The following is a 25,783-nucleotide window of genomic DNA, read 5'->3' on the forward strand; positions in this document are numbered from 1 at the left end:
CAGTACGTGTGGGTGTGGGCTCACTAACAACTGCTGCAGGGGTCCATCCCAAGTGAAATGTCACTGAAAGGTTAAAGGTCAAATGTGAAAGGGACTCAAACATGGCAGCATAAATGTAGAAAGACTATAAATGCACATGCTTAGTCACTTCTATATTTTTCCACATTACAGGAGGAAATCTGAGAGCAGTTAAATGAGATGAATATAAAATGACAGGGAATTTCGATGTATTTCATGTTTAAATGAACAAACCAAAAATGACAGCAGAGAAAGAAAACAGACTTTTCTTACAATATTTCAGATTTTCCAAAGATGTATTCCTGAAATGCAAAGTATTCAAGTTTGATAGCATTTCTTATAGGAAAATAAAAATAAAATGCAGGATATCAAGAACTAGATTACAGTTCTCATAAACAAACCTTAATCCATAGAATAATTTAGCACAATAATTTAATTATTTACATTTACATTCACTCTATCCTGTATTCAACAAAATTAGCTCAGAGGTGATTTGAAGGAAAATGTAGCAGCAGAGTTCATCTCCTGACTGAAGTGAAGCGGTAGAGAATCAAATGCTTTGTCTTTGTGTTTTAATAAACCACAACACAATATGCCACTTAAAGAGTACAGAGTGTCAGATGTATTTGCACAACAGTCAAAAGTTCCTTCCTGTGCTCAGTAATGCTTGATGAGTCTTCGTCTCTGCGAGGTCTTCCTCAGTAGGTGTTGTCCGTACGGGTTGTCGTCGGTCCGACTGTCCATCGACGACATTCTGGGAACCGAACGCCTGTTAAACAATCGGTGGAGACAATTTGTGAATGTCTCCTCATACAAAAGGTAAAGAATAGAGGAAATAGAGAAGCACAAATGAAAAATTGTTTCAAACCATCATCTGAAGAAATGGCCAGACAAAATTAAGCCGTTCAAGCTACAGTAACTTGTCTGCTGAGTCGGACCAGACGTGCCAGCCTTGACTGGAATGGGCTTGGTTGTTCATCACCCTGACATTAACTGGTTTTCCTTTCTTTGACCACTTGTGAGAGATACTGACCATCACTGGAGACTGGGTACACCTCAAAAGGTCTTCAGTCTTGGAGACTGTTCTGACCCAGTCCCATGTTGGTAAATCTCACGGAAACTTTCTGGTCAGCACTTATTTTTTTTAAACAATATTTTATTAATTTGTAACTTTTATAACAAACATGAAAATAAAACACACAACAGCAAGTAAAGGGACAAAGGGGAAATCAGAAGATGGGTATTTCATGACAACATCATAATCAAATCATTTAGGATTGACAATTGTATGGGAGATGATTTATGATTGGTGCCCAGAACTTATCAAATAGCTTTATAACACATCACTCTGAGGACAAAATGTTAAGTTGCTGTCTAATATATCTCATCAGCTAACGTATTCCATGCTCAAGATTGCAATCAGTGTTGTTCATGGCACTATTTAATGGTCTTAATGTTATGGCTGATCTATGTATGTCAAAGGTGTCAAAGGAGATTCATGTGGGGCAGTCCAAGGGGTTTGCTAATGTTTGACACTCACAAAGTAAGAACTAATATCAGGTACAGATGTGTGTCAGTTTTGGGTGTAAAATTATGGAATGGACTTAATGATGAAATAAAGATGTGTAATTCTATGTATGTTTTCAAGAAGACTTTACAGTCTAAAATTATCAAAGGTTACAATGAAATTTGATTGAATTAGATTTTTCAGTAGCAATGGAGTATTAGTGATGTTTTATTGTGAATTATTCAGTTAATCCTATGATGGTACAGGATAGGCACAAATAAGCCTTGAGGCTTCAGCCTATTCCTTTTTCGGTTGCTGTCTGTTTATTTTGTAAAAACATGATTTTGTTTTTATTTTTTATTTTTAACCGAAATAAAGCATTCATTCATTCATTCATTCATTCATGTGCATTCCTCTTATAGATTTAAATTTATCAGGTAAAATCTTTCACAGTCCACACAGATAGGGAAATGCATTTTAATTTCATGAGGGTTTTAATATAGTTTTTCCTCTGATTCTAAAGGCAGTATTACATTTTTGTGGTTTTTCAAGCTAAGAGTTTCTGCCATTTTTGTTTTCTGCTGCTTCCTGCTTGGTTTCTGAAGAGGTAGCTGACAAGACGCTACACTGGCCCACTACACCACCTTGTGGTACAAAGTGGTATTACATGACTGGAGTGGCTGAGGTTAGCTGGGTTGGTGGACACCAGGGTTTCTGCAGCCAGACATTCAAAGATGACGGTTCTTGTATCCTCAAACTCTGTCGAATCTGTAATTTATTGTAATGTGTTAATGTATTGAATAAAAGATATTGTGATTACCTGTTGTCTTTGGCAGGTGTGGGCGGCTCGGGGTCAGTAACCGCTCTCTCTCTGGGCGGCCGGCTGGAAGCAGCTCTCTGATCAGCCGGCTGCTGCACGTCCACAGAGCGCCTCCGGGCCGTGGACTGCCTCCTCCTCGCTGTGGACTGTCTCCTGCCCATAGACGGCCTCCTCTCCGGCACGCTGCTGGACGAGGCGGTCTCTGTGGGTATGGAGGGCTCGGACCTGCAGGTGGACAGTGTCCCGTAGTACTGGTCGTCTACGTCCAGCAGCTTCCCCGGACTGAAGCAGAGGCAGAAGAGAAAGCCTTGATGGTGAATTGGTGGAAACGTCATACAGCGTGTGGCCACTGAAGTAAAATGAGTTTGACAGCAATGATTTCAGTATATTTGAAGTTTTCCTTTGTTAATTTTATTCCATATAACTTTGTGCCGAGCAGTTATTTATCTTCAGTCATCGATTTCCAGTCAGGACACGTTCCCGCTCTGGCCTGCATAGATACAGCTTGTGTGTTTTTTTCCCAGGATTTGCAGTTTTTTAAATTGCAGGGAGACAATTTCTCTACTGAGCTGAAGCATAAAATCCCCACTTCTTTCTCAAGAAGGAAACTCTTTACTCTGCATATTTTCCTCTACGGGCGTCAGGGCGTAGTGTGTAGTGTTAATCACACTGGCCTCACATCAAGAAGACCCCAGTTTGATTACAGGCTTGGATATGCCCTTTGTGCTTGGTTTGCATGTTCTTCCTGTTTGTGTGACAGCCTTTTTGGGGTTCCCACGGTGTCACAGTAGTAATCTATAGGTTTATCAATATGGTAAATGTCTCTGTGGTGAAGGTGATTTATAAGTAGACAAAAAGCACAGTGGCATTTTGTGAGGAAATGAGAAAAAGCTGGATAAATATGGAGCTGCTTGCAGAAACACAAACACTCTCATTCATGGTTGAACTCTGACATTCACATTACATAACCAAGGCAGGACAGTTTCCACATTGAAATCAATACGCTTCACACATTGGTAACATATACCGATTAGCACAATCGGAAATCTACCATTGTGCCGACTGCTGCCCAGTAAAGTGACCCTGTGATGAGCTGGAGGTCAGAGCCTCTTCTAATGGGGGTGAGAGGGTGAAAACAATCCTCTGACTAATGAATCCTGATAAATGCGATGTTCTGAGGGCTGTGGCATAAAAACTTCATTATTATTAGCTCCATGTTGTTCGGCTCATTGGCTGAAATAAGTGCTTGACGGAGCAGTGGCACATCTTGGAGGGTAACTTCTAGAAATTGACATGATAGAGGGGATGTGAGTGACACCAAAAACAGACAAGATTTTGAAAAAGCCTGTTACCCGGTCACTTCTTTTGAATTTGAACTTTTCTGGAAAGAATTGGTGAAATGTACATACGCACCCGAACAAAGCATTTGGTAAATGTTTACAAACGGTTAGTAGCTTTCAGATAATTTACTTACAATGATCTCTATATTAACAAAATGATTAAAAAAAAAGAAAAAAGAAAATGTGGAGTTCTAGCCCAATTGTTGTAAATTATATTTTTCCTATGTTTTCGTATCATTATGACTTTATTTTTGAAGGTTGAGCTTCATTCTCAAATAGCAGACAAAAATAGACTTTTTCCTTGTATGTTTTAATGTGCCTCCAATGTAGAAACCAGACAGCCTCACAATGACTACAGCTATTATATTTGAGGCATTATTGAACTTTCCAACAATGCAAATATGCAAGGTATCATTTCCAACGAAAAATATAAAACATAAACCACCATCGTATTAAACCGTTTTTAGATTTTGAAATCATTTGAACCCGCCACGGAAACATTTCAGCCCTCAGAGTTTAGACTGTGGTGGTGAAGTGAGTTTTTCTGGTGCCAAACATCCTGTTCTGCTGTTTATTCCTGACAAACTGCTGCAACTGCAATTGGAAACAGAGAAGACGTTGCTTCGATTATTCCTCTATAAAGCACACACCGGGTGCTTTAAAAAGCCAAACATAGACGACTTCAGCAGTTCGCCATAGTCTGAATCACATGTTGCCTTTTTAAAAGTTTTTTTTTAAGAAATGCAGACATCTGGGCTCTGTGGTTCGGATTTCCTTCTGCGCATCCTCACTTACATTTCCTTCTAGTTTTACTCTTTCTCACCCAAATTTCCTCCTCTGCCGTCAGCCTCAGCCCCAGATGCTATAGTTCCTGCTGACCTTCTCGTCCCTAATGATGCATGGAAACTGCTCCTGTCCATCGCCGGCTTTATTTATCTGCTAACAAATTATTACCCTTGATGTTGAAGCGATGTGTTGTATTGTGTGTGTGTGTGTGTGTGCACATCAAGGTGTGTGTTTGTGCCTGCTCAGACAGTGTGATAAAGCACTCTGGCCCCTGCTTGTGGAGCCCGCCCTATCAGTCCATCTTCACCCCCTCACTCTGGGCGGTTTGCTCACCTTGTGGCCTGCGCAACACATACATATGCATGAAGGCATGGACACACGCATACACACACTCTTTTCTTTCCTCCGTTTTAGAGAAGACGACGCCTGCCGTTTTAATTGAAACGTACTTTTCAAAACTATCTGTTCTCATCTACAGAATTACACTGATAAATTACACCTTATGGTATTTATTTATACATCCATTCATCCTACATGGCTGAGGTGAAGATGCAGATAATTCATTTCGCTGGGGAAGTGTGTAACCCTGCAGATCATTAAGCTGGGAACCAGACGCCATCCTTATGCAGCCGCGTGGCTGCAGTCATTACTCTGGGTCAGGTGTGGCGAGCCAGCAGCACGCCGGCTTCTCAAAACGGCAGTGATAGGTTGTTAAAATGAGGTAGAAATCACTTACTCCTCCTTCCTGGGCTTCCGTTTATCATCCTGGACAGAACGCTGAGGCCGGAGAGAGAAAAACAGAAGAATTACATGTCAAACTAAATGTGTATGACAAGGTAAGGCACAAATCTGTCGCCTTCATCACAGATTTAATATGGATACCAACTGTGACCAAAGCAGGTACAGTACATTTACATACGAGTCCCAATTTTAACCATTTTAGTCTTACGCTATTCTACACTGCTTGATAATCTGCAGGAAAACAATAATAATAACCCAGCTAATCCCCTGAAATCTTATCGTGAAATATACCATTAAAGAAAGAGCTTAAATCCTGCAGGATTGGACCAAAATAGCTCAGTGATGATATTTCACAAAAACATTAATATTGTGATTTTTCCTGTGAATCAGAGAGGACAACATGAACCATACAGGATCTTCTAGTTCATGTTGGGGGTAAAAAAAATAATTAAATTTTATCTGCAGATTTCAACAAATCATTTCTTAATAACTGAAATCAAATAATATGTCCTTATGACTACATGTTCCCAGAAAAAGTAAACTATCATTTTACAATTAATTTGAGACAAAGACCATTTCCATAATATCAAACACCTCAAATCTTCCTATTTTTAAGAGTTAAATATATTGATTAAAAATGGCATGACCTAATGGTATGAAAATTTAAAGCCATGACTCCCAAATGAGATTTGCCTTTATGAACTGATATTAGTGATGTGGTCAAAAAAGTAGAGCTTAAACACAGACAACCTTTGAAATCCTAGTTAATATAAACTGTGAAAGCAAAGAAATCTTCCTAAAACATGGAACGATTATTGATTTTGTACTTGCATACTAAATCTCTGATATTTGCTGATTCCTGACTTGATTTATTGATTTGTTTGTATGTGAATCCAACAAAACAAACAGGAAAGTTACGAAATCCATTCAGTGCAAGAAAGGAATTGGTTTTCACACAAAAACAAACTGCTAAAAAAAACCCAGATAAACGTATTTAAGAAAATACTTTCCCAGGCAGCTTTGAAACAGTTAGATTTTTCTGCTGCAGGAAAAAAATGAATTGTTAATCAATCGGACATTTTGCACGTCGATACCTGTGAAGGCAGTTTGAGTCCCAGCTGTAAAAAGTATCTGGAACTGTTTTCTGTACTTTCTGTAACTCACATGAATCAGGGTGTAATAGGTGGAATCCTCCGGCGTGTTCAGGGTTTTTGGCTGTTGGGTCCTGCGGGGGGTCCTCGACAATCTCTGATCCACTGACAATAGCAACAAAAAAAGTTGTATAAAGTGTTTTCTTTCTTTTTTTTCTGACTGCACAGGGCAGCTTAAACTATCATGGTTTAAACCAATGATTGAGGCTGATAATATTACACTTCTACACCAGGGGGATCTCAGTTCCTCCATATTGAAGAAAACCTAATTAAGTTATTTTCTAAAGACCAAACTTTACTGTACTTTCTTTGTTTTAGCACAATCACACAATAACTACCTCTTGTATAAATTGTTCTAAATCACCAACCTACTGTTTTCCACATAAAGAAAGTTCTCATGCGCACATCATTCACTCAGAATTTACATTATCCACACCGCCTTTCAGACGCACACATAACAAATAACGTTAAGTATGTATAAGCTTTAATTATGCGCAAAAAATTCAATTAGATGCCGCGACGCCACTTCCTTTAACTTACTATAAAAGTAACGTCGATCTTTGACCTTGTTGCACACGTTGACCCGCTGCATGATTTGCTGTTTAAACCTGAGGCACGAAGCCGGTTCGAATTTTCCAACAACCTTTGATACAAGCAAAGTGTCGGATTACATCGTGTCAATACGCGTTCGATTCCCGCTGCAGCGTTGAACATGAGGCGGCCAGTTTGTCTGTGAGCAAACTGGCCGTGGACACCTCCGTGGACACCTCCCACCTCATGCAATCCATCATATTTGCCGTAACTGACACGCGGTAACAATATCCCTCATTTCTGTTATTGCAACGACAAATATATTACAGCGACCTTTGTGTCTTGCTCAGTATTAATCACAAGTTCGTACAGGAGGGGAAGCAACGATCTATCATGTGCACAACGCTCTCAGGTAAAGAGGCTGAAAGAAAGTTTGTGATATTATTGAACAACTCAACCAAAAGGTCACTCTCTAGTGCTCATACAAGTGAAGCCAATTTTACACACCGTCTTATTAATTCCTGCCATAATTGTTGGAAAGCTTGGCTCCCAAAACGTGATTAACATTCGATGACCTTTTCCATGACGAGCATTGTGACTGGCATGCTTCTGCTTTCGTCGTGCGGACTAACAAACGATTCTGATTTGCTTTATTATGTGAATGAAATTCATGAGGACATATTAACACTGTCGATGGAGAAATGACTTGGTGGCGGCTGGAAAAGAATTATTCCATGAGAGTTGCACTTGCCCTTGGAAATAGCACGGATAATTCATTCCGCTTCACCTCGGGGCAATGTGCTGTGCTGGAGAAAAGCTCGTAAAGGGCAAACATAGCCAGATTAAAGGGAGTGGGGCAGTATGTGATGCCGCTCTCATGTCGGTACACTACATATGTAGCTGGTTAGCTTCGCCTCATATAGAGACTGGAAACAGAGGGAGGTTTTCAGAGCAGATCTATAAAGATATATAAAGAGAACATTTTTGTGTACATGATCCACAGAGCCGTTCTACGGCGTGTGCACTCGTAAAGTATTACATTTTCCTATATTTACCAAAGCTATTCATTAATATGGGCTACAATGAAGAACAGCTGACATTTCGTTATCATTATTAACAATTTAAACAATTATAGCTAAACGTTTTAGGCATTTAAACCATAATTGAAGTTTAGCTTTTTGTAGCCGTTTTTGCTACTTTTATGGTTTGTCGACATGTTAGGATGTGACGTTCATTCATCGGCGGATTGCTGAACCATTCTTCGAGTTCAGGGTCACATTTGTCACTTCACAGAGAGATATGAGAAAAGAGCTTCATAATAAATTCAGGTTGAAAAGTTTCTAAAAGCTCCTGAAGAGCGGTTAAAGATCCAATTGTGACCAACGTTTTCCATTAGCCAAAAGGAGTCATGATTTCAATTTACACCGATATTGCAACACTGAGCCCATTAGTTAAAAGAGTTAGATCATCAATATATAAATAATTGTAGAAATTTGCATTTTTCTTTCGAAGGTTGTCAAATCTTGACTGACAAATGTTTTAAGCACACGAGGTCATTTAACATTGCACCACATTAGTCACATGGCATTGCAGCTTATAGTGTATAACAGAACAACTGTATACTGAAAGAAACAGAACTAGTCCAATATCTCTGTAACATTTTGCATGAAATAACTACAGAAGATATTTTTGAAGTCTTTTTAACGGTACATTTTTTCAAATATTACCTCTAACGTGACATAAAATGCCAAAAATCCCAACAATTAAAATAATGGAAGGAAAATCAAAGCTTTTTGAAAGAGGCCGTGAGATCCTTATAAGACTCAATATCAGGGGTTGCCAATAGCTAGTATGCTGAGAAACAAAGTAAACATCCAAGAGATCCAAAATCTAATTTAAACTCCTTACACTTGAAGTAAAACTGTACCCGACGCCAAATATCAAACAAATGTGTGAATAATCATGACAGCAACCAAGGAGAGTCACTGGTTTCATTACATAATAATTACATTATTGACTGGAGACACCTGAACCTCAGACGGCGGTGACATTTCAGCTGCCAGCTCGGTTTTGCAAAGATGGTGAACTTTCAATTTGCTGCCTTTCCCCCCTCGCTCACCCCGCTGAAAGCAATTACAGCTATCACCTGGGTAAATCACATTATATTTCTGATGACATGCCAGGATAGAAAGGCACCTCCTGTTTTGGCTCTTGACTTTCTCTGGTTTTCTTCATCTAATGAAGTCGCACGGCAGATAAAAGAAAACGCCCTCCGTCGATAATGTCGACTGAGGACATTCGGATGAACAAGGCAATAAAATCGGCATCTTACGGTGTGGAAAAAGCTCAAATGAGTTCAAACACTCTTTAACTTTGAAATGATCATGAAAAAAGCATGTGAATTCTGAACCTTTTCTATTGAAAGTTATCATGTCATGTCCACCATGACTGACTCTCTTAATTATCTGACGATTCAGGGCTTTAAGAGCCTAAACCGTCAACGTCACAAAGTACATTTCTTTCTTTATAATCTATTTCTAACAGAGCAGATCTCCGTTATCTTACTTGATTGGCGACGCTGGGGAGCGTAGCCATTGATTGCTTTTCCTCTCACAAACATGCCGTTGCTCTCCGGGTTTGATTGATGGGCCTGGATAATCTCATTCAACTTCCTCTGCAGTGCGAGAAACTCCTGAGAAGTCTTAGCGATCTGTTGATACAGGTAAAAAAAAAACAACAAAACAATAAATGACTGGGGAAAAAAAAAAACCCAGCCGTATGACTGGCTGTGCACAATGTGATTAGATTCAGAACGTCACCTCCTTGGAGAAGCTCTCGACTCTTTTGGCTTGGTGCTGAGCGGTTTGCTTGTTGGCCTTCAGTTGCTTGCGGTCCTTGTGCCCCCTGAAGTTACTCTGGATCTTCACCGCAGCCTGTTCTTGCTCCTGCCGCTCCTTCTCCACATCCGTCTCGTCTTTGCGCTCAATCTGCACGTCGTCGACATCCAGCGCCTCCTCCTGCTCGTCCACGTCCCCCTCGTTCTCCTTTGTTTGTCCTTCCGACTCAACGGGAACCTCGCTCCCGTCCTCGGCCTTCTTCTGGGCGTCTCTCTCTGCTTTCAGCTTCTTTCGGTCCCGATGGCCTCTGAAGTTACTCTGAAGGACTGTTGCTGCTTTTTCCTCCTCCAGACCCCCGGAGGTGTCGCCAGACATTTGCTCTTGGGATTCTGGCGCTGGCTCCTCTGTCGACGCTTCTTGCTCCTCTTTGGGAGGTTCTGGTGGAACATCTGGTTCTATCTTCCTCTTCCTGGTGATTTTCCCCTCTTCTTCCAGTCGTTTGCGCTCCTTGTGGCCGCGGAAGTTGCTCTGTAGCACCACGGCTGCTTTGGCCTGGTCCGCGTCCTCTGACTTCACTTCTGTCGACTCTTCTTTATCAGTCTCTTCACTGGAAATTTCCTTTTCTGGTTCTTCGGTGGTGGGACTCGTCACTTCCTGTTTCTTTGCTGGGATCTTCCGTTCTTCCTGCAGTCTCTTCCTTTCTTTGTGACCCCTGAAATTACTCTGGAGGACAGTGGCCGCCTTGGTTTCCTCTTCTAGGTCTCCAGCTTCTTCCTGTCCACTCACTTCCTCCTTCTTGTCCTCTTCTCGCCCTTCGTTTCCAGCGTCTGCGTCTCCAATCACGGGTTCATCTACCACTTCTGTATTCTCATCGTCATCTGGCACCTGAGTGTGATCGCTGTCATCATTTTCCTCTGCTTCAAAAGTATTTTCATCTTCGTCATTCTCAGGCTTTTCGACTTTGCCGGTTGGCTCACCGGCTCCTTTTTCTTCGTCCGGTAACTCCAGCTCAGCTCCGGCCATCGTCTTTTTTCGCTCCTTAAACTTCTTCCTCTCTTTGTATCCTCTGAAGTTGCTCTGAAGCACAACAGCGGCTTTAGTTTCCTCTTCTTCCTCGGTCTTTTCGTTGCTTTTCGGAGAAGAGGCGCTTTCTTCTTCAGTGGTGCTTTTTTCCGCCTCTGCCTTCGCTTCCTCTTTTTCTTTCTCTCTGGCCTCCCTTTAGAGAACGCACACACGCTTGTCAACAAACAATTGATGATTGGTTTGTTTTTCGGTGGCACAGTTAGTACATTAACTGTGTCTCGTACCGTTTTCTCTGGAAACTTTTCCTCTCTTTGTGCCCTCTGTAGCGAGCTTGAATCTTGGTGGCTGCTTTGTTCTTCTCATCCACGAGCTCCTTGTATTTCTTTTTTGCGAGATATCCCCTGCAAACTGAAGAAAACAAGTGAGGTGGACCGGCGTCGTTCGGCAGCTGGATATTGCAGGAGTTCACATCAGATTGTATTTACCAGCCTGAAACTGGATGACGAAGACCTCGAGCTTTGCTTTGCTTTTGTCGTCTGCAACGCGTTTCCGAACTTTGTGACCTCTGTAAGCTGGAGATAAAAGGTTGAATCAGTCCGACTCTTCCATGAATTGCTGGTCTTCTGGTTCGCGACCCGAGTGCAGTTTACCAACCTGACTGCAGCACCAGGGCGCTCTGTTCTCTCTCTTTCAATATCCGCCGGTACCGCTTGGCGCCCAGCCAGCCTCGGACACAAGCCTGGAGCAGGATGATTCGCTGTGTGGCCTGCTGCACCATCAGATTCAGATGCTCGATGTGGAAGTACTTCAGGAAGACCTGAGGGACGGGCCGCATACAAATACTGTTCATCACTCCCTCCTCAGAATGAGCATGCATTTATTTCACAGGATTGTTGATGTGAGAGGAAACATTTATGAACAACTGTTTATAAAGCAGTTAAAAAGATTCCCAGTACTGTATAGTTTTTTGTTTTTTTTAAAACCAATCCATAAAGTTGGTGATGAAAATGGACGGTGGATTTGTTGCTGCTTTCATAGCTTTGATATTTTCAGTGGAAGATGATCTTTTACAAATGCTCTGACGTGGCACTAAAACACTTTCGATAGCCGTCATTTATACAAACCAGGCTTCCCTTTGCACTTGACTGCAGTCCAACACATAACATCCATTTTGTTTGAGTTATGAAAACACCCCATTGTGTTGCAACGTTTACTTCACTTTTAAAACAGTCTTAAACTTTTTACAGCTGTCTGAGTGAAGAAGCATTCTCATTTATTCCTGATGATTATATTGTAAAAATAATGAGACTATACAATCAAAAGACACTCTCAAGGGTTTTATTTTTGAGGTCAGGTCTATTCAGAAGACATTAATTTTGTAGACTGCAAGAAAATCTTTCTTGGCCATGAGAGAATACGTCTCAGCTCATATTAAATTAGTAAAACTGTTACACTAACTTGAAAATGTGGTTATAAAACACAGAACCAGTAGGAGATTAATACTTATAATACAGAAGTTTGAGTGATTTTTACTGAGACGAATTATCTCTCACTTTCGTCTTCCCCATTGCCCAGTTCTCCAGCTTGGTCTTCTCCAGTATCGCAGCACATGTTTCAGGCGTCACAGCCGGCTCTTCGTGAGCGTGGAAGGCCAGGATGTAGTACCTGGAACGATCACTGTAATCAGCAGGACTCTCAAACAAATGAAAAATCACTGTACAGTGTTAAACATCAATAACCCTTTAAGATGGCAGACCTTTCCTTAAACTGAGGGCAACCACTGTTTCATTTTCCCCTCTGAGAGGAATGACACATCACTTCGCCCTATTGTCTTTAAATACACACATGCACATGCAAATCCATTTAGGGGATTTTAATGCCATTACAATAAACATCACAAAAACAACTGCTAATAGATTTCCTAAGGAATTTCACATGAAAAATATTGTTAAATGTCATCCCATATAAAGTTTATTTTCTAGTTAGTAGAATTGAGGTGTGTAAGTCCTTTTATACGACTGGCTGATTCACTCCTTTTTGTTCACAATCATTTTATTCACATCAGATAATGTGTATCCAAATGAAAGTGCTTAACACGGGTAGTGATGAACACGGAGGTGAAAAGGAACAAACCTCTTTATGAAGTTAGCAAACAGGACGCGATGTGAGTAGCCCTGTCGTCTGATCTTGGCCGTCTCCAGAACGCCGGTGTATCGCAGCTGAACCAGGACCTTCTCTCGGTCGAACTTGTTGGCTTGGCGGTCGTTGTTGGGCTTGATGCAGCGCACAAAGTGAGGCTGCCCTGCCACCATCTTTGACAGAAGGTCCATCAAGGAGTACTACAAAGAGCAAAAGGTGAAAGCTGACTGGGATAAGGACGAGAGCATAGGTGTACAATTACATTTCCGCAATATGCCAGCAACTGAAAGAGAATAAAATCTCACTCTGAAGTACGAGGCCACTGTCTGCGTTCTCATGTTTGTGGTTTCTCTCGGGTGAGAGGGGGTTTCTGAAGAATCACCTGGCTGAAGAAACACACATTACACTTTTTTAAAAATGGAATATTTTACATCAGGTGGGTTTCAAAGTGAGAGGATTAGCTTCCCCCCCAACTCGAATGAATCAGGCCAAGTTCTAATTTATTGATAAAAGCAGGACTTCCTAATGTTTATTACAATGAAAAATGCAGTTGAATACAATTAATGCCAGTTGTCATCCATATGCAATAATTTGTACCACTCACATTGTGCTCATGATATTTAACTGTAAATACCTAATACATATAGTTTAAAACTGATGCAATTCCTTTATTTTACCCAAAAACTTGTCTTGACTCTCTTGTCCCTCCCCACACTTTGAAAACCACAGTTTCAAAAATTGAAAAAAAAAAGGTTAGATATCACTATTCTACTGATGTTTTATCCTACAAGTTAATAGGGATTCTTTTTTCTGATATCGACAATGAATAAACTTATTCACACTTGCAAGTCACATTTTGATTTGATTTTGAGAAATCACCAATCACCGTTGGCATTTGTACTCTGTCATCAAGAGGCACATCGACCACGTATTTTGGAGAAGGCTGCAAAAGAGACGCAAGAAATGGATAAACAAGGTGCCAAATCATGACTGCGATCTGCTGAAATTCAGCTCGTCTACAGCTATAATTTGACAAAACGACATGAGACATCAAACTAAATAGAATCAATATTTGGTGACCTTGTAACTCTACATGTCTTTCTTTGCACAAACACAACGCAGGGAAACCACCTTTATAGCACAGCGTCAGCCTAATACATGTAGTATTTAAATCGCTCATTGTGGCTTCAAGGCCTTTGATTCATTTTTTATTTATTTTTTGTTTCCAAAATATGCAGATGAATGGAAATCAATGCAAGAACAAATCAAACACAGTTCATTTAGACGTGGCTCCCTTCAATTGCTTTTAGCTGAGCAAATCACCTCGAGGCTTATGTTCAGGCTTACGTACTGCTGCAGAATGAACCGAATCACGTGAGCAAGTCATGTAATCAAGTTTCTTTTCTTAAGTTGCAGAGACCGTAGGATGTATTGGTGAACATTTTAAGTACAAATTTCTGATACTTTATATTATATATTTTTATTTTTTTCGGCGTACTATTGAAATCTTTCAATTGTTCCTAAGAACAACTGGCATGGTGCTATAAATACCACAGTGATGGTCACTGCACAGGAAATACATAAGGAGACAATGGGAGATGATGTCTATGCATGCAGCATTTTACCAGCATGTGCATGGATTATAATGTGTAATAGCTCTAATTCTAGACTGGGCTCTAACAAAACTACGTGCCATTTTAGCTGTATAAAGGGAGCGACAAATGGCTCTAAATTTGTAAAATCTATAATACAATGCAACTATGGTCTTTACCTCACTAAGAGAGAAAAAACTGTACAAAGTTTGCATTCCCATCTGTTACGTCAGAAATCCGGAGGCACAAAAAGAGATGAAGGAATAAAAAGAAAAGGAGACAAAGGGTAAGAAAGTAAATAAAATGGACTGTTATCACAGTGCCAGTAAAAGCAGTTAAAGGGGACATATCATGCTAAATCCACTTTTTTAGCCCTTAAATGCATTTTGGTGTATATTTAGAGTGTTTAGAAGTACAGAAAAGTTCAAAGTAGTCTCTTCAGGTGCTCCGTTGATATCTTTATATTCTGTTTTGGTCATATTTTGCGATCGGTTTCGATTTTTCTATTCTCTATTACGTTTTTTGAACAATGACGTCACAGTATTCTCAGCGGAACTGCCAAATTAGGACATCGACGTTTCGAGCAATCCGCCATTTTTGTTTCTCGCTGCGATTTTGTAGTCCAACCGAAGTTACGAGAGGATAAGTCGAAATGTTCGGTTGTTGGATGTAGTAACCCACAAGCTTCGTTACACCGTCTCCCAGCATCAGAACCTTTTCAAAGTGCCTGGTTGAGTTTTATTTTTCACAGAAATGTACCCACATCTGTGGGTAAGGTCATTTTTGTGTGCGCGAATCACTTTAAGGACGACTGCTTCAGCAACCTCCGCCAGTATAAAGAAGGATTTGCCGAAAGACTTGGTCTGATTGAGCGGTCAGTTCCTTCTATCTATGGAGACGACGAACAGAGCACTTCGGTAAGCTGTATATAACGCTAAAAAGTGTGATGATAAGACGTCCCTGTCATTGTTTTGTTAGCATTAGCAGTTGCACCGTCTTCATATGTTAGCGCTGTGTGCTCGTTTTAGATTATAATGTAACTTCTGTGTTAAATAGTCGTTGTAATACAGGCAGTATTGTAGTAGTGGGCATGGATGGAGAAGTTAGTGTAAATATAGTAACACACCATTGCGTTACATCCATATGAAGACTGTTGTTCTGTAGGTGCATCATCGTCATTTTCATCTCGCTCCGCCGGGTCCGACTCTGGCTCCAACATGTATGGCTGGATGGACAAATCTTCCGTTGTTGACATTTTGTAAATAATGTGTGAATATAAAGTTTCTGCGCCGCTAGATAATTGTATCTGTTCTATCAAACTACAAAGATGGCCGAACAGGGTGACGTTGAACCGAGTGTGACCTCTGCAACCTGGAGAGGAGGCGGGGTATGAAGTGTCTCATTTGCATTTGAAGAGACCGCCCCAAAACGAGTTGCTCTCAGAAGCGCATCAGAAAAGGGGTTGAAAAGGGGCCTGTGGAGCTCTAATAATGAGGAATTCAGACCCAAGCATTGCAGTTTCGCGTTGTATAGACCACAACTGTATGATTTATATGTAAAAAGGAAGGATTTAAAAGCATGATATGTCTCCTTTAAAGTATATATGAATAACATTGTCACAGTATAAATGGCTGAACTGTGATCCAGGAGCATAAATAAATAAAGTTTTGAGAGGAAGTTCTTCATGTGGGAGACAATCCAAAGAAAATGCAGACGGTACTGAAAGTACCTTGGCGAAGGTGATGGTGCGTGTCGGGGTCCTCGGGCTCCGCATTGTGTTTACGCCTTTACCCTTGGTGTGGGCAAGGTTGCCTGTGAAATAAACAGAAGATCAGGGAGTGAGTCAGTTACCTAACTTCAATAAGGGCACAGAGTTAGTCTTACATCTAGTTTCAATTAGGTGCTTGTAAAAACAGTCTGAAACACATTAAAACTCATAATTCATCAATGAAGTGCAGTGAAAACAACCTCAAACTGTGATGAATTGTATAAGTTTGATACAGCAGCTTTAAGACTACTCTAAAAAGTGATCAGGAGATTATTGGCTTTGTGATTTAAGTTTGGCTGGAAGCCTAGGCTGCCAACAAAGGATGCTCACTGTGCCAGGTCCGGCTTAGTATCACAATAGACTGGCAGACAAGAACCTTTCTAAACAGGGTAACAAAAGCCTCTTGTTTTACTTTAACAGCAACCTTGACTCCAAGAAGGTTGAGACCTGTCAGATGTAGAAATTAGGACATTACATAAAAAAATATAGGTTCAGCAACACATTTTTGAAGATTTGGGACAGTCTGTAAAGTTTTAAAGGGTGAGAAGATCAGATGCTGGATATTTGTAAGACAGATATAGTCTCTTTTTCTTTTAACTGTCATCATATTCTAGCTATTTGAGTGCTTTGTGTCTCCTAATTTCTATTGGTGAAAGTCTGGACAACAAGTTTGACTATTTCATTCCAAAGCCATGCTGTCAAGAGATGGATTCAGTATGTGTTATAAGACTGTTTTATGAAATATACAAGGCTTTTGCAGCAACCAATAATGCAATAATGATCAATAAGATCATTGTTTTTGTGATAAGGTTTATAGGTAATAAAGAAGAATAATGTCAAACATTGTAACTTAAAAATAATTTAACAAGTTCTTATATTATTTACTGCTTGCTAAATTACTGAAGGAACATTTAATTTCAAATAATAGCGTGAAACACCCGCGGTATCCTGTACCTGTTTTGGTGAGCGGATGGGTGACGAGCTTTCGGATGAGTTCGTTCTCTGACGACCTCAGCAGCAGGACGATATCTGCTGGGAGTGTTTCTCTGTTCTTGGCCAAGAATCCTGCAGCATTGTAAATCACCTAAGTGATGTGCAAGGAAAACAAAAACAACAAAAAAAACACATGTGAAAACCGACTCACTTCAGTCCAGAAACCTTGCACACAATACTGTGATCAAAACATCAGTTACTTTTCCAGCATAGTGGTGAATACCAAAGCCCAGGTCGACTCTCTTTGGCCTCCAGAAGCTTTTTGTCTTTAGATTATCTTCAAATTTCTCTGTAAAACCAAATTAGACGTCAGTTAATCAGCATCACAAATACGGGATCATTGTTACTTAATCTCTCTGCACTGAATTAACAAAGTTCGGAGTGGTATTTTCTTAAACCGTGCAGATGTTCATTAAGTGAAGCTTTGGTGTCTTTGTCCGGTTGACTTGTTTGCATGACCATTTGTTAATGAAAATAAAGAGCTATAGAGTGTAAATCTGCCTTGAAACAAGTTTATTCCGATGGAAATCTGAAGGACTGACCTACTAAAGTCTGGTCTGTGGCCTGTGGGAAGCGACTCTCTTCATCCAGGAGTGACAGCATCCCCATGGGCTTCTGTAAGAACAGGTCCAGCAGTGGCCGGTTGTCCTCGTACTCAATCATGCGAGCATCCACCTCTTCATTCAGGTACTCATCCTGTGCAGGAGTAAAAGAGACACATGAATCCTTCTCCATTTGCCAAGAAATGCCCTCGCATCAGAAACACAGTCGGTGATTTTGACTCAAATATTCAATGTTTTTAGCAGCAGCTTCTTGAAATCTCCTACATATTTTTATGTCCTTTCGCTGATACGAGGCAGAAATTTTACCCGAAGCTACAACTAATTTGTCAGCATTTTCTTTTGTCAATTTTCTTTTTTAACTCTATCCATTTTATCTTATAAATCCTGGTAATATGTGCTGCACAAAGGTGCGATTGTTGGCGTTCGTGCCTCATAATCTCCCCGGTTCATTTCTGGGCTTGAAGGCTTTGCTGAGTTTGCATGTTGTAACTGTGCTTGCATGGGTTTCAGATGGATGGAGACTGTTCTGGGACTATCTATTTTTATTGCATAGTCTGGTAAAATTGAATTTCTAGTGTGTCATGTAATGAGAAAAAAGACTGTCAATTCACTCAAAAAAAAAAAAAAATAAATCAACCAACAAATAAAACATATATAGGCATATAGCATTTTAGAAAATAACCTAAAGTTGAATATACAAAAGAAACACATTCGATACCAATAAAACATCCAGAATTTGTTCAGAGTCGGTTGTCTTGTTGCGGTTTAGCTCCTCTTAACGTGACTCTTTCCATATTTAAACGAACTGGGTCTGGAGGCAATGCGAGCTTAGCCCTCCACTGGAGTTAAGTTGATCACATCAGGCTGACTCAGAGCTGCTTTGTGTGACTCAACAGCAGCCGAGTTCATTTCCATGAAGGAAAGATTGTAACGGGCACAAACAACATCTAATCTATCTGCCTACGCACGGACCACCACTGATAAGTAAATCAAGCACAGCAGGACGCTGGCAGGAGTGCACAGAGGTTTATACAGTATGCAACAGCATGTGTGAATATATGTAACATTGTACAGGTGAAGGAGTGCATGGATCAGTGCTAGAAGCCTGACTCTATACATCAGTTTTATCCTAATGCAAATGTGGCAGCAGTGTGGTGGCACTTATTAATCTCACAGCACAGTAACGTATGCTCTGAATATGTGTGCTGGCACTATAGGACAATGTATTTCTGGGCCTGCTTCCAACAATACCCAAGAGTGAGTTTAAGTCCAACACTGAGAGTCTTCAACTCCTAATTGACCCTCGTTTAGGATGATTTATAGCCCCCCTCCATGGGTGAGTCCAAATCATTTAACATTAGCAAACCATTCTCTGACCCCCCCAAGGCAAAACACTCCCACGAGACTGCATAAAGAGAGAATAACAAAGCTCATTCTGTCGTAAATAAAGACGCCGGCATATTTTACCCTTGCTGTCTCTCTTAAAGCGCCGGGTGACAAACGATGACACGTTATCACAATTTAGATGGAAATGAGGTAGTACCAAGGTGAAAACTGAATACAGAGTGCCTTCAAGGAAGAATCCAAGTACTCAGAAAACATTCTTTCATTGAGGGTGATTGGTTCAGGTGCAACGCCAGTGGAGGCCTGACAGACGGACCCTCCTCACCTGTTCCCAGGCGAATATGTGCTGGTTGAAGTAAAACTGGATCTGCTCGTTGGCGATGTTGATGCAGAGCTGCTCGAAGGAGTTCTTCTTGAAGTTCTCAAAGCCGAAGATGTCCAGGATGCCAATGTTCAGACCTTTTTCGTCCTCTCTGAGGGAGACACGATTGAAAGGTTTTTTAAGTGCATGCTCTCAGGTGGTCACACACTCTGGACTGGACAAACACCTTTAAGACTTTTATTAGTTTTGAAATATTCAGTCTCACAGTCACAATTCAAATGAATTCTTGTATTTGTTGGTTTTAGATGGATCAGTAAGATAATGGTTATTGTAAATTGATTCCCAATTGGTATGAGTTGAAAATAGTAAAAATTTGTGTGTTATTGGTTTATTTCAACGTAAGAGAAGTATCAATTGTATTAATGTTTATTTGAATTAAGTATAAACAATTATTTCATTTAGACATTTACCATTTTAGAACTGTTACTCATATTTATTCACACTGTTACGCTTGTTGAGTGTAGCCTCACAGAGCGGCTTTATGAGTTTAACCTTGTACTGTATGCTTTGCTGGTCTAAAAAAAACATTTGATCACGTTTAAACAAGTTCAATGCGTAACAAAAAAAATAAATTACATTTGGAAAATGAGAAGAAATATTTTGTAATTAAAGTCATAATATTAACAATAAAATAGGTATGTCATTTGACTTCAAATAAACATTTCTTTCTTCTTTAAAGTGGGGCCTTTTACAGTCTTGCAAAAATTAAGACTATAGTTTAGAGAAACACCTAATTACTTTTTGAATCTTCAAATGAATTTGGAGGTGAATGTTTATATTTATTTCATTTCCTAAAACAACATTAATTCATCCTCAGAAACAACCTAACCACAGCTGTGTTGAAAATTTAAGCACGTTTGAATTTTTTTTCTTCTGTGAAACTTTTGAGATCTGACAAGCCCATTTTTTCTTACGAAGGCATGAAATGCATTCGACAATCTCATTCCTGACAGCCCACGCACGCAGTGTCAGCCTCTGCTCCTGTTCTCACCCCAGGTGACTGTCAGGTCGCAGCAGCGCGTTGATGCGGTTGACAATCCAGCTGAAGAGGCGGCCGTAGAGAGCTTTGCCCATCGCGTCCCTCACCTCCACCGCTTTCTCCACCGTGTTGGGCCTGACGATTGTTTCCCCCCGAGCCACGACGCAGTGCGAGGTCAGGGCTTCCTGCAGCTCGTCTGACCGGATGCAGAGCAGCGACGCCACTGCCAGGAAACCATATGAAGGGAGGGTTTAAAATGGTAAATGGCTTCCAGTTGTCCACCGCTTGAGCAGTCCCCAAAGCGATAATCACATTCACCCATTCACCCATGCTATCATCCACCAATAATCCTCCCATCGGGAGCAATTTGGGGTTTGGTGTCTTGCTCAAGGACACTTCGACTAGTGGACAGGGGGAGACGGGGAATCAAACCTGCAACATTCTGATTGAGAGACTACCCGCTCTACCGACCGAGCCAAACTCTAGTTAAACTCTAATATTAAAGTAAAATGCAAGGAGTGCATCACCCCCCTCTGATTAATCCATGGCGTCAAATTAGTACGTAGTCAGCTCTGTAAATTAGCAGCATAAGCAAGTGTTTAAATTGAGAAAAATACAACTTGAACAGTGACTGTTAACTCCAACCACTGCAACTGCATGTGCGGTAATGATTTTCCGTAATGTCTGTATTGATGTATAATTCATTTCCTTACTCTCATTTCCTATATTTATCTCCACTCCACATGGAGCTCTCTGCAGAGTTAATGATGAAAAGCAAAAGAGGGAGGGGGGGGGGGGGGGAACGGGAGTGTGGCAGAGAAAATTCACGGCTGTGCTCAGTTTGACGTCATGATGCACCCCCACCCCACCCCACCCGCCCTCGCCTGTCTCCCACCCCTCACCGTTCTCCAGGACAGAAACATTGGAGATGTTGCTTTTGTCTGTTTGGTGCTCGGAGGCGACTGGAGAGAACTCAATATCTCCAGAGTTGAGGATGGCGGCCAGAGTGCTGTAAACACTGCCCAGCTCCTGCAACACACAGACGGAGGAGGGTGACTGTGATGGAAAATATCGTCGGGCATGTCTGAAAAATGATTGATTCACTTCGCTCAAGCAATCTGCATCGTTTTAACTAAATGCGTGTGCATCGAATAACAATTCCCAATGCAGAAATGAAAGTGGTTTAACCTGATTCCAGCTACAGAAGTAGAACATAAAAGTCAACTATCGTTTAATAAGATAATCAAAAAGTCCCAAAATTCCAGCGCAGGAAGCTTCAGGTGAAAACACAGCAAAGGTCTTTATTATTTTACAATGAATAAATCTAAAAAAATGTTAAATAATTGAGAGAAAGTCAGCAAACTTTGGTCATCTTAGGAATTCATCTGTACCATGCAGTTTTCCACTCTCGTTTTAATGAGATCTTTTTTCTGGCATTAGTAAATATTGTCAGGCCTGGCATGTCTTGTCAGAGCTCTATACCAAATTTTATGGTTCGAGATACTGAGTCGGTTATAATTGCAGGGTCTCGTCTTGTCTAGTTAGCCTCGTCTTGTCTGAATTTACGACTCTTGTGTTGAAATGCTTTTATAGCTGCGTGTCTAGAATCTATGTTACAAGTTCAGATTCACTGTAGCCTTCATGTTTGGATTCGCCCTGACTCTGAGTCCATGAGGGTCTCTTGTGTATCTCTGCCCTGCTGACTGATCCCCTGTGTTGCTGTTGCAGGGATTTTTCATAAACGATGCTCCCCTGTCTCCTGTTCCAGCAGCTAAATCTGAACAAGCTGTAATCTAACAGCAGTCGATTTTGGTAATCATATAATGGATAATATAAAGGAAGTCGTAGAAGCATTGAGCATTTGTAATTTGACACCAGCTTCATTGTGTCCTGCGCTTAATACTAAGTAAGTGCTAAAGCCAGAACATTTTCTTTAAAGGAATCACATAAACATGCTGTTCACCTCATTATTTGACACTTTAAGCATATTTGTGAAAAACACGGGGCGCTGGAGCCGATGGGCAAGACAAGTCGCTAGAGGTTTCTCCATTTCCCTGCACAGTTTCAAAGTAGCTGCTCCATAGATCACTGTCATACACACTCAGCGCGAGAAGTGACATGCGAGCAGGACACGGCGTGCCGCCGAACAGGACGCTGCTCCTCCCGCACTGCCAAGTGATCACAGGATAAGTGCTATTGACGTGCAGATCCCAGGAGCAATCAGTTCTTTGAGGCTCAGTAGCCTTCACAATGCCTACATGCACCCGTAGCTTTGTGCTGCACCAGTCTTCAAACAGACGAACCACTTCTCGAGCTAATGTTTTGCTTAAGTTGCTCACGTTCCTTCTGGTGACTTTCATACTATAACCACAGAGCCGGGTGGCGTATCAACGGTGTGATGTTGTGGGCATGTTGCCCCATAATTAATGCAGCAGTGTTTATACCTCCAGGGTGAATCCAATGACTTTGAAACACTGCTCCACTGCATTGAACTGCTCCTTGTAGAAAGGGTTGCTCACGATGTCAGGCCCTAATTTTACGTGCTCGTTGCACAGATACCTGCAGAAAAGAAAGTGAGAAAAAAAAAACGCAGGTCAGGATAGGGGGGGGGGGGGTCTCGGGAAGAAGGGAGCGAGCTGGCAGCGTGAGAAGCAAATAACAGTGTTTAGAAGTGGAGCTAAGGGATGTCAAACCTACTTAGGTGTTTTGCTGTCAGAGAGCTTGTAGTGGGCTAGTTTCTTCCTGTCGGCCAAACCAGCATAAATGTAGTAGAAGATGTGGAAGTTTCTCTCTCCTCTGTGGAAACAAGACGATGTAGCTCGGATGATCAAATCATAAAAATCAGACAGGCACGCCAGCTTACTGTTAGCATTCAATATCAATCCATTTTAAACAGTTACGATGCGACTAGAAAAATAAAGAAATCCAGGAATGAACAAAAACCAAAACTTTGATTCAGTGATAGAAAAATACATCACAGGAAGTATCTAGTATGGTAGAAGTATGATGAACGTAGCATGCACTGGCTCTTTTAATTCATTAGAACTAAATAAAGTTAGAAAATTTTATTTCATCCACACGAAACACTGATTACAATTAAAAGACAAAAAACTAAACAAAACAGCATTTATACTTATTTTTCCTTATTTTTAACTATGAGCTTGAGCAGCACAGTGATGCTGGTTTTCTTTCTGTTATGACTTGTATTCAGTCATTTTGTATTTTTCAAAATTGTTTTGTTTTCTTATTGAGAAAAAATAAAAAATAAATCTGAAGGGACCGTGCATATTTCATATTAACATTGAAGCTGCCAGTTTTGGATTTTACACGGCATTCCGCAGAATATTTGTCTGTTGTTTGCTTGACTAGATCTTTTTTTTTTTCCAGCATCATCCGTGATCAGATGAATCAACTCTGACTGACTGTCAGTGTGCAACTTGCTGTGAGGATAGAAGGAATAAAACCCTTTTCTACCTATTCTACTTTTTGCTTGATTATTTCTACTTTGGAGGCCATGTTGGAAAAAGGCCCTCAATTGTGTAATTCCTGCATTTTCTGACAGTTCGTGAAAACTAAACGATTCATTAATTAAGAGAAAAATAAATGACTCTAAATTAACTTTTACGTGACGTTTTCAGCAATGACATTCATAAATTGTCTCCTACTTCATTTGAAGGGTAACTGGGATTTTTTTATTTATTTTTTGCCGTTTCCAATACCATTGACACAAAGAGTGTAGCTACATATAAAGCCTGAGGCAAATCAAACCCTCTCTGACCCCGTGAGCCTGTTTTCTAATGAAATGCTTCAGTCTGCCTTTGAAGCTCCACTGAGGACGCTGGCAAGACCCCAATCTTTGATCAAACAGGAAATAAGCTGGCCGCTCCACTTGACCCAGTGCACTCCTCAGACACCCGATAAGAAGAAAAGACGGACTGACTGAGGTGCAGGTTGAAGGCAAATGCCGCCAGTTACAGATGGGAAAGTGGAAGTGAAAACGAGACAGTCTACTACACACTGATCCACGTCTAGCAACCTTCATGGAGAGAAACATGATTGAAAATTCTGTGACCGCCATTGGAAGCTGAAGGTCACAAAGAGGAGGTGATAGTTACATTGCTTGGTGGATGACTCTGGATTTTTCCAGCAGGTACTCGGATATCTGTGCTCCGACCACTGTCCCTCCACAGGTGAACTTCATCTCCAGGTATTTGCCAAAGCGGCTGGAGTTGTCGTTGATGACGGTGCAGGCGTTTCCAAACGCCTCCACCAGGCTGTTAACCAGAAGGATCTTCTCCTGAAGGGTCCGATTGTTGGCCTGAATCAAGATTGGGATCATTGTTTCACTGCCTTTCCTTATGATATGACACAGATGCAGATAACTACTGAAACACAATAGTTAGGTTGCAAATCATGACAGACACCAGATGGAGCATCAACACCCTCATGACAGGATACTTAAATTATCTGGACAATCCTTCCTAGAAATTGCATTTTATATGTATATATATATATACAAACTGCTTCAGGTGAAATGTGTCACTTTGTGTTTGTTCCACCAGAAACATTTCAATACAAATGATATCCTGAGATGTCTTGTTTCCATTCAGTTACAGATATACAGAGTGAGTGGATTTCCAACAGCTAATGTTTATATTGCGTATCAATAATTTTGTGTTGTTGTGAATAGCAAATTATGTACAACTATTATCTCTGTCTTTAGTTTGATTTTTAGCTGTATATTTTTCAAACATCCAGTCTGATTCCATCTTAAATCTAATTATACGCAAAAAAAAAAATACTCACATTATTTACGGACTAAAAGGTACCGGTATTTGAGTGAAAGATTTTTGCATCTTTTTAGCTCAAATAATAATAATAAAAAGTACTGGTCACGTTAAAGAAAATCTGAATTTGTTGATACATAATGCTTTTTTCAAAACATGCTGAACACACACATACATTAAAACTATTTTGATATATTATGTTTGTCAACATGGAGACTTCAGCCAAGTAAAAACACAGGAAATAACCTGGCTGACTTTATTTCTAACACTTTAAATTACATTGAAAATGTTTGTTTTTGGAGGACTTCTATCTTTAAAACAGGAACAGTAGGTTTTAGCATTAAATCACTCACTCACTCAACCACAAAATTATAAATACAAGTACAGAAAAATCTATTCGAATACAGTGGGAAAATACAGAGTCTACATGTGCATTTCATACACAACAGATGTAAGAAGACAAGACGACAAGAAAAAGAAAA

At 40.5% G+C, this 25,783-nt stretch overlaps 1 protein-coding gene across 1 annotated transcript in view; it reads right to left on the bottom strand.

Moving 5' to 3' along the window:
- Nucleotides 1–132: 132 nt before the first annotated feature.
- myo3a (myosin IIIA) overlaps nucleotides 133–25,783 on the bottom strand; it is a 59,737-nt gene continuing 34,086 nt past the window's right edge. The window contains exons 15-38 of the mRNA XM_080490030.1: nucleotides 24,630–24,832; nucleotides 23,212–23,310; nucleotides 22,959–23,073; nucleotides 21,417–21,543; nucleotides 20,527–20,737; nucleotides 19,479–19,626; nucleotides 17,789–17,942; nucleotides 17,447–17,535; nucleotides 17,208–17,337; nucleotides 16,215–16,297; nucleotides 14,665–14,706; nucleotides 13,780–13,836; nucleotides 13,199–13,279; nucleotides 12,888–13,093; nucleotides 12,308–12,419; nucleotides 11,409–11,571; nucleotides 11,240–11,326; nucleotides 11,039–11,162; nucleotides 9,714–10,947; nucleotides 9,460–9,604; nucleotides 6,377–6,468; nucleotides 5,208–5,248; nucleotides 2,346–2,627; nucleotides 133–787 (exon numbers count right to left, since the gene is read on the bottom strand). Coding sequence (XP_080346156.1) covers nucleotides 676–787; nucleotides 2,346–2,627; nucleotides 5,208–5,248; nucleotides 6,377–6,468; nucleotides 9,460–9,604; nucleotides 9,714–10,947; nucleotides 11,039–11,162; nucleotides 11,240–11,326; nucleotides 11,409–11,571; nucleotides 12,308–12,419; nucleotides 12,888–13,093; nucleotides 13,199–13,279; nucleotides 13,780–13,836; nucleotides 14,665–14,706; nucleotides 16,215–16,297; nucleotides 17,208–17,337; nucleotides 17,447–17,535; nucleotides 17,789–17,942; nucleotides 19,479–19,626; nucleotides 20,527–20,737; nucleotides 21,417–21,543; nucleotides 22,959–23,073; nucleotides 23,212–23,310; nucleotides 24,630–24,832 — 4,137 coding nt within the window. The 3' untranslated portion in view covers nucleotides 133–675. The remainder of the gene's footprint in view (nucleotides 788–2,345; nucleotides 2,628–5,207; nucleotides 5,249–6,376; nucleotides 6,469–9,459; nucleotides 9,605–9,713; nucleotides 10,948–11,038; nucleotides 11,163–11,239; nucleotides 11,327–11,408; nucleotides 11,572–12,307; nucleotides 12,420–12,887; nucleotides 13,094–13,198; nucleotides 13,280–13,779; nucleotides 13,837–14,664; nucleotides 14,707–16,214; nucleotides 16,298–17,207; nucleotides 17,338–17,446; nucleotides 17,536–17,788; nucleotides 17,943–19,478; nucleotides 19,627–20,526; nucleotides 20,738–21,416; nucleotides 21,544–22,958; nucleotides 23,074–23,211; nucleotides 23,311–24,629; nucleotides 24,833–25,783) is intronic.

This window comes from Lipophrys pholis (assembly GCF_963383615.2).
Source record: "Lipophrys pholis genome assembly, chromosome: 20".
In the NCBI taxonomy this organism is placed as follows: domain Eukaryota; kingdom Metazoa; phylum Chordata; class Actinopteri; order Blenniiformes; family Blenniidae; genus Lipophrys; species Lipophrys pholis.